Source organism: Melospiza georgiana, chromosome 2 (genome assembly GCF_028018845.1).
Source record: "Melospiza georgiana isolate bMelGeo1 chromosome 2, bMelGeo1.pri, whole genome shotgun sequence".
Classification (NCBI taxonomy): domain Eukaryota; kingdom Metazoa; phylum Chordata; class Aves; order Passeriformes; family Passerellidae; genus Melospiza; species Melospiza georgiana.
This window is the reverse complement of record NC_080431.1, coordinates 1,444,226-1,463,891: the sequence shown is the minus strand read 5'-3', so window position 1 is coordinate 1,463,891 and position 19,666 is coordinate 1,444,226. Positions and strand designations below refer to the sequence as shown.

The following is a 19,666-nucleotide window of genomic DNA, read 5'->3' as shown; positions in this document are numbered from 1 at the left end:
AAGGCGCATCCCCCATCCCTGCCGACCCCCCTTGGGCGGCGCGGGGCCGGCATTCCCTGCCATTGGCGGCGGCCGCGAGAGAGCCGGCACGGATCCTCCCCTTCCTCTCCCTCCCCAGCATTTTTGAGAGGGTTTTCCCAAGTTTCCAGAAGTTTCTCCCCGGCCCCTTATATACCCCCTCCGCAGGACCGGGAGGTGCACAGGGAGCCGAGCAAAGCCGTGTCCCGACCCCGCAGGTAAGGGGGGGACCCGGGGGACCGGGTGGGCACCGAGCTGAGGTCGCAGCAGGGCCAGGGGGGTTCTGGGGTCCTGCAGCCTCCTGGTCGGCAAAAAAAGAAAATCAGAGGGAGGGTTATGGCATGGGAGAAGGGGTGCATGGGGGTAGGCTGCAGTGGGATAGGGGTACAGACTGCCCCATGAGCTGGCTCTGGGTTTTTGAGGAAAAGCATTAGAAAATCCCCCAATCGCCTCCAGTTTGCAAGAGGTGGTCCCAGTGAAGCTGCGGGAAAAGCTTTCAGAAAATGAGGAAAAAGAAAAGGGGGATAAGGGAGTGAAATCCTCCAGCTCCGCTCAGGCTCAGCCTGGGAGCCTGCAGGACCCTGGGCACCATCCCAGCGCAGAACGAGAGCCCTCCCTGCACAGCACGGCCCGACCCTGCTCCTGCTGCCTTAACCAAGTGCCACATCCCTCAGGTGACACGGAAATGGCCTTTGCCAGCAGTCCTGTGCCCTGCAGCTCTGCCTGCTCCTGGGAGAAATCCCATCCCGCCAGGAAAGGGGTCCCGGCAGCCGCAGGGAGGGCTGAGCAATGCCACGCTGGCACTGGGCGTCCCCTCGCTGTGGGAGCACAGCACAGGATGGTGCTGCCTGTGCATTCCCCACATTCCCTCCATTTCCACCACGGGCTCTGAATTCACCCAGAAGCCAAGAATGGGCAAAATTTCTCCATCTCAGGCTGTGTGACTCAGCGGAGCCCAAATCTGCCACCCAGCCCTGAAGTCATGAACCTTTTTTTAAGCTGAGGATGAAGCAGTGCAGGCCACCCCCTGCTACCAAGAGAACTACTCCATGTATCTGTTTTCTTTCAGAAAGAAAAAGGCAAACGTTGACCTCACTATGAAACAGTTTCAAGGTATCCTTAGAAATAAACGGGAAATAGAAAACCAGAAGGAACCTCCTCACACTTCCAATGTTTGTCACCCTGGCTGCACTTTAAAAAGAATGTTGAGGGCAGTTTTGAGCCTGTTTGCTCTTGGGGCAGGCAGGATGGCTCCTCCCTTTAAAGGATTTTAGGTTGTAATTCCCACTCTGGCAAAGGGTCCTGGTGGAACTGCGCACTCTCCTTGCCTGGGGCTACGTGCTGCGTGTTTCCTTCCCTGTGTAATCCCAGCGGGCCCCTCGCTTCCTGCTGGGAGTGCTTTAACCCTGCTGGGAATGCTTTAACCCTGCTGCAGCCTTTCCCTGCCTCCCAGGCCAGGGACAGCCCCTAAGGCTGGGCTGGAGCAGGGTGGGAGCAGAGGAGCGCCAAGGAACAGGGCTGCGGTGTAGCCAAGGTTCCTGTGGAGGAGAAAGTCCCCAGAGCTGCAGGGGGAATTAAAGGCCGGAGGAGCTGCCAGCAGGAAGGTTTGCTGAGTGAAGGCAGGAGGGAGGGGAGCTGTGGGGCCAGGGGGGATGAGCCCCAAAGGGCTTCCAGGCACTTAGACCAGAAGCTCGGGGCTCAGAGCCCTTGCTGGGGTGGGTTCACCTGCGTTGGGATGAGAGCCACCCACCTCAGGCACGAACTGAAGGCTCTGCTGGGGAAAATGAGGTTCCTCCATCTCCCTCTGCCCCAGTAGCTCCCTGGCAGGGCTGGACAGGCGAAGCAAAGCCGAACAGAGCTGATCAGACAGTGCAGGACCTTCTCCAGGGCTGCTCTGGCTTTGCTGGAAGCTCACGTGCTCCATCTAGTGCCAAGGAATGCGAGGGTTTGGGGCCCAGGCCGGGGTCCCCAGAGAGGACGGTCCTTGCCATGCAGGGCCTGCAACAGCCCTTGGATCAAGGGGCAGCACCAAAAATTTTCAGCTTTTCCTGATCAGGGGAGAGGTTTCTCCAGCTCTGGGAACAGAATCATGGAATGGTTGGGTTTAAAGATTACTTTTTCCCCCACTTGCCATGGGCATCAGGGACACCTTCTCCTATCCCAGGTTGCCCCAAGCCCCATCCAGCTTGGCCTTGGACACTGCCAGGGATCCAGGGACAGCCACAGCTTCTCTGGGCACCCTGTGCCAGGGCCTCACCACCCTCACAGGGAAGAAATTCTTACTAATGTCCAGTCAAAACCTGTCTTATTTCACTTTAAAGCCATTCCCCCTTGCCCTGTGCAGATCACATGAGAAATACCTGTGGCTTACATTCCCTGACCCTTCCTTAAACCATTCCCTGTACATTAACATTGGAATATAGGGAAGCCATGTAGGAAGGAAGCTTTCATTCCAAATGCACAGGCTCTGCTTGCCAGGGTGCAGCTGCACTCCTGAAGATGAATTGTTGCTCAGGGTGGACTTGGGATGGCTGCACCCCAATGAAGCGCTGGGGCAATGTCACTGTCACTGGAACAAGGAGTGGGTTTCTCTGGAGAGCCCCTGGGAACTCTGGATGCCCCAGGAAGGCTCTGGCCCATGCTGATGGTGCACTTTGTTGCCCAGCAGGTGCTGTGAGGTGCCGGGTGCTGCTGAAGCCATGTGGATGATCGTGGGGCTGGCCCTCCTGGGCCTCGCGGCGGCCGTGCCCTCGGAGGACAGGAAGCTGAGCGACAAGGCCACCACGCTGGCCGAGCGCAGCACCACGCTGGCCTTCAACCTCTACCACGCCATGGCCAAAGACAAGGACATGGAGAACATCCTGCTGTCCCCCGTGGTGGTGGCCTCGTCCCTGGGGCTGGTGTCGCTGGGGGGCAAGGCCACAACGGCGTCGCAGGCCAAGGCGGTGCTGAGCGCGGACAAGCTGAACGACGAGTACGTGCACAGCGGGCTGGCCGAGCTGCTCAGCGAGGTCAGCAACAGCACCGCCCGCAACGTCACCTGGAAGATCGGCAACCGCCTCTACGGGCCCGCCTCCATCACCTTCACCGAGGACTTCGTCAAGAACAGCAAGAAGCACTACAACTACGAGCACTCCAAGATCAACTTCCGAGACAAGAGGAGCGCCCTCAAGTCCATCAACGAGTGGGCAGCACAGACCACGGATGGGAAACTCCCAGAGGTCACCAAAGATGTGGAGAAAACTGATGGGGCCCTGATCGTCAATGCCATGTTCTTCAAGCGTAAGTTCTACCTTCGGTTCCTGTATGAGGGACCCAAAACCTGCCCTGAGCCAACACAGAATCATGGAATGGTTTGGGTTGGGTTGGGAGGGGCCTTAAAAATCATCCACCAGCCCCAAGGGAAGGTGGACAAATCCTAGGCCCACTGGAGGCAGCTCTTTGTCAGTGGTTGGGAACTGCGTGGACTTATTGCACACTCCCTTTTCTTACAAGCTGTGTTCCTCTCTCTCCTGCAGCTCACTGGGATGAGAAGTTCCATCATAAGATGGTGGACAACCGTGGCTTCATGGTGACCCGTTCCTACACCGTAGGCGTGCCCATGATGCACCGCACAGGTGAGTGGGAAACCTCCACAACTGCAGTTAGGATCATTGTTCTCCCTTAGCCAGATTTCCACCAGCTGCTTCCAAGATTGTTTTGCCTCATGAGAGAAAACAAAGTGGGGAAGTGTTTGTTTTACCGATTCAGTCTCCCTGTGAACAAAGAATCCATGTTTACTATGAGCTGCTTGGCTGTTGGGAACAAATCCTGGCTCATTACACAAATGTCAGCCACAGCCAATTCCAATAATGCTGGGCCACTTCCCAAAAGGGTGTCCAAACTCACTTCCCTTCCTGGTCAGGGAAAGTCCAGGCTGAATTCACTTTGCTCCACATCTCACTGCTCCCTTCTTCTGGTTTTAAGGTCTCTACAATTACTACGATGATGAGGCAGAGAAGCTCCAGGTGGTAGAGATGCCACTGGCTCACAAGCTCTCCAGCATGATCTTCATCATGCCAAACCACGTGGAGCCTCTGGAGAGAGTGGAGAAACTGCTGAACAAGGAGCAGCTCAAGACATGGACTAGCAAGATGAAGAAGAGATCAGTGGCCATCTCGCTGCCAAAAGTGGTCCTGGAAGTCAGCCATGACCTGCAGGTAAAGGGGGTCCTTAAACAGCTGGGCCTTGCACTTCTTTGGGATGGGAGAACAGACAGTGGGATGGTGGGCTGTCCATGCCTGCTGCCCCTCTTCCCTCTTGCACTGTGTCATCTCCGGGAGGGTTGCTGACCTCTTGTCTCCTCCTAGAAACACCTGGGTGGTCTGGGCCTGACAGAAGCCATTGACAAAACCAAGGCTGACTTGTCCAAGATCTCTGGCAAGAAAGACCTTTACCTGTCCAACGTGTTCCACGCCGCGGCTCTGGAGTGGGACACGGAAGGGAACCCCTACGACGCCGACATCTACGGCCGAGAGGAGATGAGGAACCCCAAACTCTTCTACGCTGACCACCCCTTCATCTTCATGATCAAGGACACTAAAACCAACTCCATCCTCTTCATCGGCAGGCTCGTGAGGCCCAAAGGCGACAAGATGCGCGACGAGTTGTAGTTGGGTTTGTTTTGGTTGGGTTGTTTTTTCCCAGAGCTTTGGTTTGTGTGTTTTTAGGGGGGCATTTTGACAAACGGGAAACACTATTTTGTATCCTTCTCGAACCATGGGTGCTATTCAGACCAGGGTGCATTGTGAGGAGAAACCAGCATACACTTTACCTCACCCCACGATCCAGATTGCACAAACCCACCTCCAGCGAGGAGCAGGGGAGCCTGGCACCAGAGGGTCACCGGGAGTCAGCTGAGGTGGCCAGGTTGAAGCTGAGCTCCTCCCTGCACTGGTTAAGCCTCCTGCTCAGCTCCTTGCTGCTCCACCAGCCCTGCCAAGGCACCACCCTCCCATCCCAAACGCTTCCACCCCACTGCACGCTTACCGCTGCCGCTTTTCTCCTGCTTGCGTGCCCCGTGGCACCGCTCTAGAGCTGGTCCTGCTTCTCTCTTCTCTCTCCAGGGGTGTGTAACAGAGCTTCAAGGGCCAGCTGTGCAGTCCAGCCCCTGCAGGGCCCTGGAGCAGGGCAGGAGGCAGCACAGGAGAATGGAGATTGTATGGAATTGTGTCCTTCTGTCCTGCAGCCTAACCCTGTGCTCTGCCCTCGATGCTTCAATCACAAGAGCTCCTTAGGGAGAGCATCAAAGCCAAGAGCAGCTTGGATCAACACTTCATGGAGAACTAAGGGGCTTTGGGATGTCAGGGAGAGCCCAAAGCACAGCCTGGGTTTCTAGAAAGAGTAACCTGTGGCTCCTTCAACACTCCACCCCTTGGGATCACTGAGGGGGCAAGAGCTGTAATGAAACAGGCAGTTGTACCAGGCAGAGAACTCACTTCTCTTGGAAATGCTCTGCATCAGCCTGTAGGGCTGGCAAAGACTCCATTCCACTGCCAGGGCTCTCCCAGAGCTGGCTCCAGTCAGCTCCCTGTGGGGCTGACCCAAGGCACTCCTGGCTGGCTTCTCACAGGGAGGTGGGATCACGTTCACCTCCACTTTCTTGCTTAATTAAACACAAAGCTTTAAAGCTGCCATTACCTGACTTCCTAATTATGCTCTGCTGAAGCTCCATGGTACTTTAGCTCCCTGTCTGCTGACCTGAATAAGGGGACCCTGAAAAACTAAGGTATTTATAGTTATATTTATGTCTGACAATTAGCAGGTTTCACAGCCTGATCCAGGCTATTCCTAACTTCTCTTCAAGGGGTATCATCAGGTCAGTACTATTTAAAGGAGCTGATGTATCCCAGGAGCATTGCAGCACTTGCCACGCACTGAGAGACACCATGAGGCAAACAGAAATTATGGAAATGAGGGAAATCCATGCATCCCAATGGAACTGCCAGCTCCCTGAAACCAGCATGGAGCACCTACAAGGCTTTGCTTTATGTCCCTGCCAATTTTCCCTGCTGCCACAGAAGCCCAATACTGCATATTCCCAGGTGCTGGGAGGCAGGAGGCAATGCCAGGTGTGTCCCCAAATGTGGGACACTTGCAGGTGATGCAGTGCACTGAAGCCACACACAGAACGTTCTGGAGGCTGGGCTGGGGGGTGGAAGGGGTGGGCAAGGCAAGAACACACTGTGGGATATTGTGAATAATTTGCATCATGTGGATGCAGGTGTCTGATGGCTTTTATTGTCTGTTCTTGTACCACACAGTGACAGTTGTGTAATTTTGCAATAAAACTTTTTCAATGAAGCCCTGGCAGATGGAGTCCCTTGCAGAGCAAAATAAACTAAGGAAGGTTCCTTGCAATCCTTCAATCCAAGACATCCTAAAGTGGCAACTATGGACAAAAATTACTCAATGAGATCAACTCCTAAAATGAATTATAGGAATTAAAAAAGATGAATTCCTAAAGATGAATTCCTATAGCACATCAATCATGAGAAAGGAATGCTCTTAGCAGCTTTTCCATTTGCTCTGTTCTCCTGAAACTGCAAATATCCAACATCTTAAATGCTCCACAGGTAAAGGACCAATTGCCCTGTCCTGCTGGGCCGTTTAGCAGAATAAAAACTGAGCTGTCAGCCACAGGGACCAGCCCTGCTGACTCTCCATGCCAAAGCTCCTCCAGCTGGGATCCACTCTGGGGAAACAGAGGAAAAAACTGCAGGCTAAAGATACCTTTCCCAGGTGGAAAATCCAGCACTGGCAGACCCTGCTAATCCATGTTCTCCCACACAAGCTAAAAGGCACAGCCATGTCCCCTTTCCCCCGGGCCTGGGCAAGCACACACATCCCTGTGCAGCTCCTCCCACACTGGAAAATCACCACATGCTTCCTCATTTTCACTAAATTGCAATTACTGAAGCCATCTCCAGCAGCAACCACAGCAGGAACACATCACCCTGGAATAGCAATATTGAAAATAAGTTAAAAGTTTCCCAGAGTTCCTGAGTTCATACCACCCCCAGCTCATCTTCCAGGGCTTTTGTCCAAGGGAAGCACCCAAAAGACACAGGGAACTGAGTGAGTTCCCTTCTCTTTTGGAGCTTCTCTGAACAGCTCAGAGAGGTGGTAATTCCAGCCAAAACAGTTGGAAAAGGTGTTCAGTTCACACTTGGAGCCACAGCTTCTCTGGGCACCCTGTGCCAGGGCCTCACCACCTTCACAGGAACAATTCCTTCCCACTATCCCATCCATCCCTGCCCTCTGGCAGTGGGAGCCATTCCCTGTGTCCTATCCCTCCATCCTTGTCCAAAGTCCTCTCCAGCTCTCCTGGAGCCCCTCCAGGCCCTGCAAGGGCTCTGAGTTCTCCCTGGAGCCTTTTCTTTCCCATTACTTGCACAGCTCTTGACTCTAGCAGTGATTAGCACTGTGAAATTAACAGGGTAATGGACAAGGTTGGAGAGGTCTTCATGAGGAAGAAGTGGAACAATCTCCCAAAAATCCAGCCCTCCCTGGGAGGCAGCAGGAGAGGTTTCTAACCATCACCATCCACCACATAGTGTGTGTAAGAATTTAGAGACAACATGCAAAACCAGGTGTGACTTTTATTGCTTCAGATCTCCCCACTTTCACACATTTCCTGCTCCTACGGTCTGACAGAGCTGTGTTGTCATATTTTATATTTTCAGATAATTTCAAATTTGATTTAAAAATTAATGTTGGCATTAGTCTAATATTTGTATTAACTATTTAAATCTTTGCACTGAATGGTTTCAGAGAAACCTGCAATCACTGACACTCCAAGAAGGCACATCTTGTTTCTGAAACTCAACCAGACTCCCAGAGAGGCTGGGAACAGCAAGGCCAAGGCTCCCTAGACAGACCAGTTCAAAATTCCAGATCCTAACCTGACTGCCTAATTCCTGCAGAGCAACCTCCTAAAAACAGAAATGTGGATGTAACAGCTAGTCCTAAACAACAAACAGGCTTTGAATCCCTCAAAATCGAAACTCCTCGATCCTGCACATACATTATCTCCTATGATTGTGCCTCTCTTCCCATTCCTGCACCAAACTTCCACCAGACATTCCCACCTTGCAGGTCAGGACAGAAGGTTTGAAATCCTGGGTGTCACTTTTGCTCTGACCCCACAAGCCCACACCCAAAGGTACCTGACCCTGACAGGAGCTGCACTGGCCTGGACACTGCCAGAAAGGCTCCCCCTCCTGGAAGCACTGGATGAGGGACTGGGATGGAGGGATCAGCCACCAGGCCTCCACGGAATGTGTTACTCATGACCCTCTGCACACGGGACTGCTGCTCCAGCTCTACCCATCACAGGTATCAGTGCTTTATTCCCACTTTCTTTGCATCAGCATCTGGTGAAGGTCATTCCAGAAGGGGAACACAGCAACAGAATTCCTTCCACACCAAAGGTGGGAGCAAGGTCTTCCTGGAGCACATCTTGAGAAAATAAAAAGGAAAAAAAAAAAACCAAAAAGAAAAGGCACCTTCACAAACACTGCCTTTTGTGATTTTATTAAGAGATGTTGTCAGGACAGACAAGCTTCTGGTTGCAGATGTTACAAACCCTACAACGAGAAACAAAACACTCAGTGAGCTGGGGGCAAACTCTTTTCCACAACCACCATCCTGTCCCAAACAAAGAACAAACCAAGCCTTCCAATTAAACTGCATTTCTCATTTTGGCCAATGATCCCCATTGTTCCCACTGAGGCAGATCTTGCCAGATTCCATGATAGACTTGGAGTGTTCTGAGCTGCACTGACACATGTCTTGAATCCTTCACCCAGTGCAATGCTGAAGCCCAACCCTGGTCCACAACACAGCAGCTTGCCTTCCCAAAACCCCAGCTTTGTGTTTTTGGTGGCCTGAAACCTTTTCTGCATGGATCCTCAGCACATCTCCCTCCCTGCTCCCAGGCACTTACCCCTCAGGCAGTGGGCACTGGCTGAGGCATGGCTGGCTGCTCTGGTTTGCCACCTTTCTGCTCTGAAATGGGGGTGGTGGGCAGGATCTCTTCTTTGGGTTCCACGATGCTGACGTGGTCTGGCAGAGGCTTTTTGGGGCCAATCTTTCCACTGGGGTCCCAAGGCAACATAATCTTTACTTTGATTCCCAGTACTCCTGCAGAGAGTGACAGGACAAGGGAGACAAAATAGATCAAGAGATGAGCACCAAGGTTACAAAATACTTCTGCACATTGGAGATCTGCTGACAACACTGTAACACACACATGCTACAGCTTAAAAATCGAATTACTGTGACTTTCAATCAGTGTTGTAAATCCAGGCAACCTAAAGTTGGATATCCAAAGTTATTCAACTCACTGCCTTGGCTGACTGCAGTTCTACCCTCAACTCATTCTAAGCCTGGTTTTAAACTCTATCCTCTTCCTCAGCTCATTTTTCTAGGAAATTCCACTTTTTTTTTAACATCCCTTCTCAGACAAATGCCTCTAAATCATCCAATGAGCAGGACAGCCTGGCCAAGGCAGCCTCAGCACAGCACCACAGAACGTGGCACAGAGCAGGCTGCAGTGACACAGGGATGTCCCTTCTGACTCGTCATCGTATCATCACCGAAGGGAAGGTGGGGAACAGCTCTGGGTGGGCTTGGTGTCCCTGCACCAGGAGCTCTGCCACTCATTAACACAAAGCCAGTTAAGACACACACAAATCATTTGTTTTTCACCAGGAGGGAGAACAAGTGGAAGCAGGTTTAGCTGGGAAAACTGTCTGACACCTGCAGCACCCCTGTTCTCTCTGCCCATCCTGAGGAGCCAGGAAAACCAGAATCCCAACTGCCAAGGGCTCTTAAACCAAGGCAACAGGAACCTCATCTGGAAGTTATCACCAGCCCCAGAGGCCCCAGGACACAGTGAGAGCAGCTGCAGAATCAACAGCCACATTTCTAACTGGAAACATTCAAATCCCATCAGCAGAGAAGTGGATACATGGTGTGACCACAGTGGCTGCTGAAGGCCCCTCGGCTTCCCCTTCACAAATGACTTCTACTTTAGATGCAATGTTCAAATCCCACAGTGAGAGCTCAGTTGCAAAAGCCCAAGAAAACTGGATTTTCAGAGTCTGAAGCATCCACAGCAGCACAACTCAACACTGTGAGATGAGAAGTGCATTAAAACCACGTGAGTTTCAACCCAAGGGTGTCAGTGGGAAATCTCCAGCCTGCAGGAACGGGCTGCCAGGAGCTGAGATGTTTTGTCTCTGCAGCTCTAGAGAAGGAACCCAACCAGGCTGCCCAGGGATCAGGCACTCACCCTGCCGGAGTAGGACGTGGCGCACGGCTGTGTCCACGTAGTAATTCACGGGGTCCCCACTGTGGATCATCAAGCCATCCACAAACTTCATGGACTTGGCCCTCTGCCCTCTCAGCTTGCCGGACACGACGACCTCACAGCCCTTGGCCCCGCTCTCCATGATGAAGCGCAGGACACCGTAGCAGGCTCTGCAGGGAGAGGACAGCCAAGCCATGAGCCCGCTCTGCCACACCCACAGGGCTCCCTGCAGGGATTCCACCACAATTCCAACCTCAGCTCCGTGTGCTGGCAGCGCAGCTCCCATCCCTTCTCAGACAAATGCCTCTAGATCAGTCACTGGTGACAGGAGGCTGCTGCTGGAGGGCCTCAGGCAGCGCCACAGAACGTGACACCGCGAGGGCACCGCCACCAGAGCCACCCGCTTCTGACTCGTCATCGTCTCATCACCGAGGGGATGAGAGCAGGGCCATGCCTCCTGAGCCACAGCACAGCCACGAGGCCTGAAATGCTGCTCGCCTCACTCCTCCACCCATCTATTCCCAAAGAACACGTGCAGCTTTACGCCCCACACACAACCTCCAACCAGACAGAAGTAACTGTGGACTGAAGTTTCAGTGCAGCATTACCGGGTTAAACCCTCCAGCTGCAGAGAGCTGTTTTTGGGAACAGCACTGCAGTGCCCCGCTCCCCAGGGCAGGCTGCTGTACTCACCTGCGCACAGCCAGCCCTCCCAGCAGCTTGTAGCGCAGGGACTCGGCCTGGGCGATGGCACACAGACCCCTCGTGGCCACCTTCTCGGCGTAGAGCTGCAGGGACAGAGCACACTCACAACAGGGCCCCGCCCAGCCAGCCACACAGCCACGGCCTGCTGGGCCTTGGGAGGCTCATCCACTCATCCCCTGCCTGGGGCAGGGATCTCTCACTAGACCGGGCTGCTCCAACCTGGCATTGAACGACTGCAGGGATCTCTCCACTAGACCGGGCTGCTCCAGCCTGGCATTGAACGATTGCAGGGATCCAGGGGCAGCCACAGCTTCTGTGGGCACCCTGCAGCAGTTCCTCACCACCCTCACAGTAAATTTAACTTTTACTTCAGCAGAACACAGGAGTTCCATTCTACTCTACTCCTTACATTCAGTCCCATTAATCCCTCCACATATACAGGCAGCAGCTTTATCCTACAATCCCTTCCCTGTTTAACATGATCCAGCAGCACCAGCCAAGCTGGAATAAATGAGCATCACCTCAGCACACACATTCCCTGTCCCTCCTTGATTTGTTTCAGAGCAAGATTTCATGGAATAGAACCACAGAATCCTTTAGCTTGCATGGACTTTTTAAAGGATCCTAGTCCAACCTTCCCCTGGGAAAACACCCCTAACATTAAGGATCAAAAAAAAAAGGTTTGTCACTTTACATTGTATTTCTCAAAGATCCTTCTGCAGCAGAGCAGTTTCTCTGTAATTTATTTTGCATTTCAGTGCAGGAGCACTTTTGAGGCCAAGTAACAGAAGGCCCAAGTCATCCTGAAACCACCTTTCAGCTGCCACCATGCTGGCACCACAAATCCCTCTGCACCATCCAGGTCCTGAGGCAGTTTTACCTCCACGCTTCCCTCGGGGAATCCAAACCTCTTCTGCACCACAGCCGTCAGCTCCCGGATGCGGCGTCCCTTCTCTCCCAGGACATTCTGAGTTCTGAGGGAAAACAAGCACAGGACAAGTGAGAAAAGTGTCCCCAGGAGTGAGACTGGAGCCATCCCAGAGAGCTTTGGAGTTACCTGGTGGCAAGGATGATAATCTCAGTCCTGGTGGGAGTGACCCGGACCTCCACTCCGGAGTATCCATCCTCAGCCAGCTCCCGAGTCAGGAACTCGTTCAGCTCCGCTTTGAAGATGCCATCAGCGACAAACTAAAACACAAACGGACCAAGTCAAGGTCTTGTCACATCCTGAACTTGAGTGCAATTTACCCAAATTCGGAGTGTCTCTCCTGACAAATTTCCCTTCCCCTGAGAGAAATCACAGAATACTCTCAGTTGCAAGACACCCACAAGGAACACCAAGTCCAACTTTTACACGAACAGCCCAGGAACCGAACCCACAACCGCGACTTTACCAGCACCGTGCTCTGCCCCACTCAGGGTGCAGCAGAGAGGAAAAATGGAACCCCCGTCCTTCCCTGCACTTCTCAGGAATAATCCGCTCCTAGCAGGAGCCTACACCCAGCACTGCCTGACCCACAGCCACTGCTCACGCTGGAATTCGGGAGCAATTGAAGGGAATTAATTACCGGGGTCGCATCCCTTTCCCAGCCCCATGGGAAGCTGCTGCCGGGACTCCTGGCAGCCCAAACCTCCCTCGCTCCCCAGGACAGGCAGCACCCGGTGCCCTCCCGGGGCAGCCGCCAGCCGCAAATCCTTCCCGCTGGAAAGCAAAGCGAAAACCCCGCAATTCCCGGCTCCCGGCTCCGCACCTCCGCGCGCGGCCATGGGGAAGCGCCCGCTCCATCCCGCCGCCATGTTCCCCGCCGGGCCCCGCGCCGCATCCGCCGCCATCCTCCCCCGTCCGCCGCCGCCGCCCGCCGCGCTCCCGCCCCGCCGGCTGCTGGGGCCGCCGCGGGCAGGGCGGCAGCGCCCCGCGGCCGCGGAGGAGCCGTGCGGCCGCGCTCACCTTGCGCTTCTTGGAGATCTGCACCGCCATGATGAGCCGGGCCCGGCGGAAAGGAGCGAGCGCGTCCCGAGGGCGGCGCTATATCCGCCTTCCGCCGCGCCCCATTGGCTGGCCGCTGCACGGCGGGCGTGAGCGGAGCACCATGGGAGATGTAGTCTTTGCCACGCCGCCATGTTGGCGAGGGCTGAGCCGTGGGTACGGCCCAGAGCGGCGTTAGACAGGTTCTAAACCCCGTGGAAACCGACGCGAGAGGCAGCAGTGTGTGAAATAAAACCCATAAATGATAATTCACCCCGAGATCATACCTGGAGACCTGCTCTGCCCAGGCGTTGCTGTCGGAGGGTGCTCTGCTGTTATCCAGGAATCACAGCATGGCTTGGATGGGAAGTGACCTTAAAGCTGATCCTGATCCACCCCTGCCATGGCAGGGACACCTTCCATTGCTCCAAGCCCTGTACAGCCTGGCCTTGGGCACTGCCAGGGATCCAGGGACAGCCACAGCTGCTCTGTTTTCTTGGGAAAACAATTCCTTCCCAAAATCCCACCTAGCCATGCCCTCTGGCAGTGGGGAGCCATTCCCTGTGTCCTGTCACAACACATTGGTTTTTAACCGTTTAGGGATTGTAAGGGATTACAAAAATAACAACAAAAATGAGCAGATTTGATGCCTGGCCTCTAGGAAGCAGAGATTTAAACTGCATTTTGTCATAGATATCATTACGGCTTGCAGTTGGACCTGATGATCTTAAGGACCTTTGCCAGCCTAAGTGATGCTGTGAAAATGCCCACAGCAGGAGCAGTAAAGCAGAAGATGCCACTGCTCTGGACCAGGGAAAAGCCTGGATTACCACTAGATGTCAGTGCAGACGGTTTCCAGGCTGGGAAAAGCCTCTTGAATGGATAATAATGAATAAATGAATCCCCAGGGATTCGTTGATCCACAGCTGGAGGGATGGCGGAGCATCCCATCACAGGCAGGTGGCAGTGAGGAATTGTGCCCCCTCTGTCACAGACTGTGCCCAATCATCCTGCCCTTCCCTGAGCCCCAGAGTCTCTGTCCCACTAACATCAGCCTCTGGAGAGGTGTCCAGCAGCTGGGATGTCTCTGTGCAGGGATCTAAGCCCTGTGAACTGGAGTCTCAAATAATTTTTCAGGGAAGACCCTGCCAAGCTGCACAAACCCCGCTCTGCTGTTTTCCACCATAATTTCAGAGCAGAAAATACCTGCCCAAAATCATCTATTTTTTAGGTTGAGTTTACCCAGAAGGGGCTCACCCAATATATTTCTGTATCGTATAAAGACAGCAAAAGGCAGAACATGAGCAAAAAGCCTGACCTGGATGTATGTCCCCTTTTCCACAGCCTGTGAAGCAATGTGGGATTCCTCCATGAGCATCAGCCAGCCCTGGGTGCTGGGAATGGATTCTGGGCTGGCTGGAGATGTCCCTGCTCACTGCAGGAGGGTTGGATGAGCCGACCTTTAAAGCTCCCTTCCATCCTGAGCCACTCCTGATTCTGTGCGTTCCCCCTGCTCCATCCCTGCTGAAATGGAGGCTGGCAACACCCCAAAAAAGCTGTGACACAGCTGCACCCCCTCCACAGAGAGCTCAGGTGGGGTCCAGCAGCTGCCAGTGCCCTCCCAGGCCAGCAGTGGCTGGGATTATCCACAAACCCCATGGTGAGTGAGGGACACTCAGGTTTCCCGGGTGCATCCCTGCTGTTCCCCATTCCCCACTCCTCTGTGGAGCCTCACCACCAGCACAGGAGCTCCTTTTGTCCCCAAAGAACATGCAGGGGATGGAAAAAACTGCTCCAGCCGTGACCCTCCCTGGCTCTGGGCACATCCCTGGGCTGCAGCAGCTGCATCTCCTCTGCCCTGTGCAGGAGCAGAATCAGGGATGCACAGGAAGGATGTCACCCCAGATGTGGCACTGGGCAGCCCCCTCTGCCCTTGGGCAGGTGCTGGGAGGTGGTGCCAGGTTTCCTGGCTGTGGGGGATGTGGCTGGAGCAGGTTTGGGAATGAGGAGCTGTCCTGCAGCCTCCCAGCTCCAATGAGTGCCCAAAATAAGGGAGATCCTGCCAGGGACTGTCCTGGCTCTGCAAAAGGACAGGGAACAGCCTTGGGGTCATCAAAAACACAAACTGGTGCAGGCAGAAACCCAGCCCATTCCTGCTGTGGTCCCACCTGCAGGATTTGGGATGACATGCTGGGTTCCACTCAAGCCAGGCCCCATCACCTCTCTGGCCATCCCCGAGGATTTCAGCAATCTCCCTTCCTGCTCCTTATGATTTCCTGGTGCTCCAGGAGCATTTGGACAGCTGCATCCCAACCCACATCCCTGCATTTCAGTGCAGGAACCAGCGGATAGGGCAGAAACCCTCCCAAATCACCATCAGAGGCACTCAGAGCTCATGAATTTTCCCAGGGAGCAGCAGTGGAAAATGAAACCCCGGGTAGAGATGGACAAGATGAGATAGTTTGCATTAAATGAATGGAGATGGGTCCTGGGAGGTAATTCCAGCAGAGATAAGATGAATTGCAAGCACCAGTTGTAAAGCATTTGTAAAGCCTAACTCGGGCAGGAGTTTTACTGCAGGAGAAGCTGTGTTAGAATTTACTGCTGCAGTTGGAGCAGCTGCTGCTGCCCAAGCTGTAAACCCCTCACTGAGCTCTCCCCACTCCCTGGCACCTCTGGAAATCTTCCTGAGGAACACTTTCTGCCCTTCAGAGTGGGGAGAGATGGAGGGAACAGGGCTGGGAGTCAGGGCCACATCCCCAGGCCTTTTGTAAACACTTCACACCCAGCAGGATTTACTGTTCTTAGCTTGGCAAGAACATGGGGAATAAGTCCAGCAAACCTTCTGGAGGCAGGGGAAGGTGGACAGGGATGGAAGAGGGTGTGCAGGCAGAGATGGCTCTCAGCTGCCCCAATCCCAATCCCTGCAGTTGAAAAAGTGGGATTGAAACCCAGGCAGCACCAGCTCAGCTCCAGGCTAAGGATGAATAACTGCTCTGGAAAGGTGTGTGGGACCCTCAAGGAGAATTCACCCCTCTGAGGACACAGCAGAGCTTGAAAACCAACCAGCCAATGGGCAAAACAGGAGCTGTGCACTGGACATGGTCTGGATTTACCCCAGGAATTGCAGCCCTCAGCAAGGTGTTAGTGAAGCTCAGTCTGACCAGCAGCCAGCTCGACTGTAATCCCAGCCTGTCACCCCCAGCACATCTGATAAACTGCTGGCAGAGTTTCAGAGGCTGTTCCCAAACAGCTCCATCACTCTGACACCCTCCTTTGGGCACCTGCCCTGCTAAGCAGCATTTTGCTTCGCTGCCCAGATTCACTTTAAGGACTTCAAGCAGGTTATTAAACAATTTAGACTTGCTTTAAAAGCAGGAAATGGAGTGAGGATGCTCCGTGTGCTGCTTAGCTGGGAACCCCTGGCTCATTGCTATTTAATGAAGCGAGTGGCTGCTGGCAGAGGTCATTCCAGCAGCTCACACCCAGCCCCACAGCTCTGCCTCAGGGATGGAAACTGAAACTTTAATGGGCATTTCCAGCAGAGCAGCTTGCCCTGGCACTGTCACCCGAGAGCCAGCAGCTAGGCAAGCGATTCTTAATCAGTTTTCAAGGCCCAGGACACAGGCTGAGGGCAGGAGGGGCTGCTCGGCCCCAGCACCGCGTTTTGTGATGATTTACAGGTGCACTGAGACAAGGCTGGTGACAAAGGCCACCCCCTGCTCCTCCTGGTGGAGCTGCTGACATGACACACGAGCCTGGAGGGACAGGACAAGGGGGAATGGCTTCCCACTGCCAGAGAAATCCATCCATGTGGGAAAATGGCACCTCCAACACAGCTGAAGAGGCAAGCACCACTGAGGGAACTTGCTGAGGCTGCAAGGCTCAAATCCCAGACCCTCCATCCCAGATTTCAGCTCCCTGCTTGCACAAGGGAAGCAGAACTGCTGTGCCAAGCTGAGCCCAGACCCTCCATCCCAGATTTCAGCTCCCTGCTTGCACAAGGGAAGCAGAACTGCTGTGCCAAGCTGGGCCCAGACCCTCCATCCCAGATTTCAGCTCCCTGCTTGCACAAAGGGAAGCAGAACTGCTGTGCCAAGCTGGGCCCAGACCCTCCATCCCAGATTTCAGCTCCCTGCTTGCACAAAGGGAAGCAGAACTGCTGTGCCAAGCTGGGCCCAGACCCTCCATCCCAGATTTCAGCTCCCTGCTTGCACAAGGGAAGCAGAACTGCTGTGCCAAGCTGAGCCCAGGTGCTGCGGCAGCAGGGAGGGAGCTGCTGGTCCCGGAGCAGCCTGGCAACACCCAGCTCCATGGTTTCCCTGCTTTTCCTGCTTTCCCCTGTCCCCTCTCCACCCCAGGCCCACAGCCAGGGAGCAGCAGTGATAAACTGGCTGCTGGTCCAAGCACAAGGTTATTTTCTAGGACATTAAGCAGAACCCTCGGATGCCAGCTTGCAGGAGAGCCATGAAGAGTGACAAGGCACCTGACCAGAATGCAAAAGCAGAGCTGCAAACTTAACACCTTTTTTTTCTCCCCCTTTATCTGTTAAAAATAGCTTTAGAGGGGAAGCTCACAGCAGTGTGAGGGGCTGCTGGCTTTAGAAAATGAGCAGTTTCAGCAGAAATATTCAGTGACCACCACCCAGAGAGCTCTGATTTTTGGCATCTCAGCCATCCACATCTTAAATTAAACATTGAAGCTGCAATGCAGCCCAGTTGTTTGGCAGGGGCTAATAAAAAACTGAAAATCTTCACCCAGCTTGCTTTTCTGTAGGAATAATACCACTAACATCACAGAATTATCTCAATCTACGTCTGGCTAGGACTCCAAATCAATAAATTGTCTCCTCACCCTCAGATCAGCTCAGTCAGGTAATTTTGAAAGCAGCAGCAGCACTTCCCTACTGTTAGGCAGAGCAGCTCTGGCAGCTGAATTATCACTGAGATTCCCTCATTATCCAAGAGCAATCCCACTCCAACAGTGTCCTTGGGGAATAATTTGCAGTGACCTAAACAAGGAGGGAATTGGGAGTGCTGTATGTATTATTACTTATATATGACATTATTATTATCATTATTATTATTATTATTATTATTATTATTATTATTATTATTATTATTATTATTATTTAGTATTTTAATTATTACCATATCGCTACTTTTTATTATTATCTTTTAATACTTATAATAGTATTTTAATTATTACTAGCATTATTACTTTATTATTATTAATATTATTGTCACATTATTATTATTATTGTTACTTACATACTGAATTTAATATTTGGATTAATATTTGGAATTAAATTTTGGTTTTGAAAGGATTAAAAAAAAATAATAATTATCATTAATAACACAATATCCATTTTTTTTTAACTCCATAAACCTTATTTTGAAACCATCGGTTTCTCATGTCTCTTCATGCAAGTTTATTCCAGGAGTAGATCCAGGGTTGTTGCTGTTTTCCAGACAGTGCCCTCCCTCCATCCCTTCCCTTTGCTAAGCAAAGAGGCCCCAGTCTTAGAGAAATTAATTAGTGCAGTAATTTGCCCAGGACACAGAGGAGAAGCCGAATTTGTCCCACTCTGCAGGATTCAGCTGAATAAAAAAGACCAATAGCTGTGCTGTGGGATTTTAAAAAGCTGCTGTCAGCACTCCCAATGCAACCAGACCTGGAAATTCATTCGTCTTTCACTAAACAATGGAAAAAGGAGAAGCAATTACAGTAGACAAAACTAATTACAGCACAGCTGAAGCACAGCTCACAGCACTCACTCTCCAATCTGCATTCAAAAAGAAAAATCCAACCCCAAAACCACTGCATCAAAAAAAGGTGAAAATCTGGGAGTGGAATAAAAGCAATTTTGAAACAGAAGTGGCACTTCAGCATGGCACAGACTGGTTTTGTTGGAAGGAGAAACCTTCAGGTGATGCTTGGCGAACAGGACACAGGGATTTAGCCAGGAACGATGCCAGTGGGGGGAAAACGAGCTCCCAGCTCCTCCCCATGTTCACTTCACATCCAGCTGAGTTTTGGGTGATGTTTGTTAGCTGCCAGAAGAGCATGGTGTTGGTAATGCCAAGGTCTGGGGTTCATCTCCATGATCCTTGGGGATCCCTTCCAGCTCAGAATGTCCTGGGATCTCTGTCGCGCTCAACAGCCTCTCCTTGCACGGTGAAGGTGAGGTTATCCCTGTTTCCTGATCCTCACAGCCATCCCTGCCTGACCCAGAACACTCCAGGGGTATTCACTCACACCTTTGGGTGAAATGACAGAAGAGTCCAAAGCCTCCTGTAAAGGCCATTTGATCCCTGGCCATGGTCCAGGCTGGCAAGGGGCAGGGACAGCTCTGAGAGAGGCAATTCCTGATGCCAGAGCTGCATGGCCCACAGGCCTGCCTCCTGTTCCCTTGGGAAATCCAGCAGACAGCAAAAGGGAATTTTCAGAATCCCTGCTTAGCACAGAGACAGGCTGGAAAATGGACTGCAGGGAGAAAACCTGAAGTGGGAAGAGCAGGAGGAATGGGACTGGGCTGTGGATGGATGTGGCAGACACCACCTCAGGCCTCATGCCCTGGGGATGTGGGCCACACTTGGGATTTGAAAGCCTCCAGAAGCCAC

At 52.8% G+C, this 19,666-nt stretch overlaps 2 protein-coding genes and 2 non-coding genes across 6 annotated transcripts; 1 reads left to right on the top strand and 3 right to left on the bottom strand.

Annotated features, from left to right (window-relative positions):
- Positions 1-95: 95 nt before the first annotated feature.
- Positions 96-5,690, top strand: SERPINH1 (serpin family H member 1). Of its 3 annotated transcripts, none has more exons than XM_058018639.1 (5): positions 96-236; positions 2,687-3,300; positions 3,537-3,635; positions 3,985-4,217; positions 4,368-5,690. In XM_058018639.1, exons 2-5 carry the CDS (start codon positions 2,718-2,720, stop codon positions 4,668-4,670), a joined length of 1,218 nt encoding a protein of 405 aa, XP_057874622.1. In that variant the 5' UTR covers positions 96-236; positions 2,687-2,717; the 3' UTR covers positions 4,671-5,690. The 3 variants fall into 3 exon arrangements, with proteins under 3 accessions (XP_057874622.1, XP_057874623.1, XP_057874624.1); XM_058018640.1 differs by having other exon boundaries at positions 2,684-3,300; XM_058018641.1 differs by lacking the exon at positions 96-236 and adding an exon at positions 1,478-1,622.
- Positions 5,691-8,576: 2,886 nt separating this feature from the next.
- RPS3 (ribosomal protein S3) lies at positions 8,577-13,097 on the bottom strand. Its single transcript, XM_058018644.1, has 7 exons — positions 13,026-13,097; positions 12,135-12,265; positions 11,958-12,051; positions 11,066-11,160; positions 10,355-10,542; positions 9,005-9,201; positions 8,577-8,645 (listed from the first exon to the last, which is right to left on the bottom strand). Exons 1-6 carry the CDS (start codon positions 13,053-13,055, stop codon positions 9,008-9,010), a joined length of 732 nt encoding a protein of 243 aa, XP_057874627.1. The 5' UTR covers positions 13,056-13,097; the 3' UTR covers positions 8,577-8,645; positions 9,005-9,007.
- LOC131080787 (small nucleolar RNA SNORD15) lies at positions 9,514-9,661 on the bottom strand. The gene has a single exon (XR_009114219.1). It is a non-coding gene; the product is annotated as a small nucleolar RNA SNORD15 (small nucleolar RNA).
- Positions 10,660-10,806, bottom strand: LOC131080762 (small nucleolar RNA SNORD15). The gene has a single exon (XR_009114196.1). It is a non-coding gene; the product is annotated as a small nucleolar RNA SNORD15 (small nucleolar RNA).
- Positions 13,098-19,666: the final 6,569 nt, after the last annotated feature.

Bases quoted from the DNA above. Each gene is read 5' to 3' on its own strand.
- SERPINH1 (XM_058018639.1), top strand. From the start codon at position 2,718: ATGTGGATGATCGTGGGGCTGGCCCTCCTGGGCCTCGCGGCGGCCGTG. The intron at 3,301-3,536 runs GTAAGTTCTACC...TCTCTCCTGCAG, and splicing joins CAATGCCATGTTCTTCAAGC to CTCACTGGGATGAGAAGTTC. The intron at 4,218-4,367 runs GTAAAGGGGGTC...GTCTCCTCCTAG, and splicing joins AAGTCAGCCATGACCTGCAG to AAACACCTGGGTGGTCTGGG.
- RPS3 (XM_058018644.1), bottom strand. From the start codon at position 13,055: ATGGCGGTGCAGATCTCCAAGAAGCGCAAG. The intron at 12,266-13,025 runs GTGAGCGCGGCC...TTTGTGTTTTAG, and splicing joins AGATCTCCAAGAAGCGCAAG to TTTGTCGCTGATGGCATCTT. The intron at 10,543-11,065 runs GTGAGTACAGCA...CTCTCCCTGCAG, and splicing joins GGAGGGCTGGCTGTGCGCAG to AGCCTGCTACGGTGTCCTGC.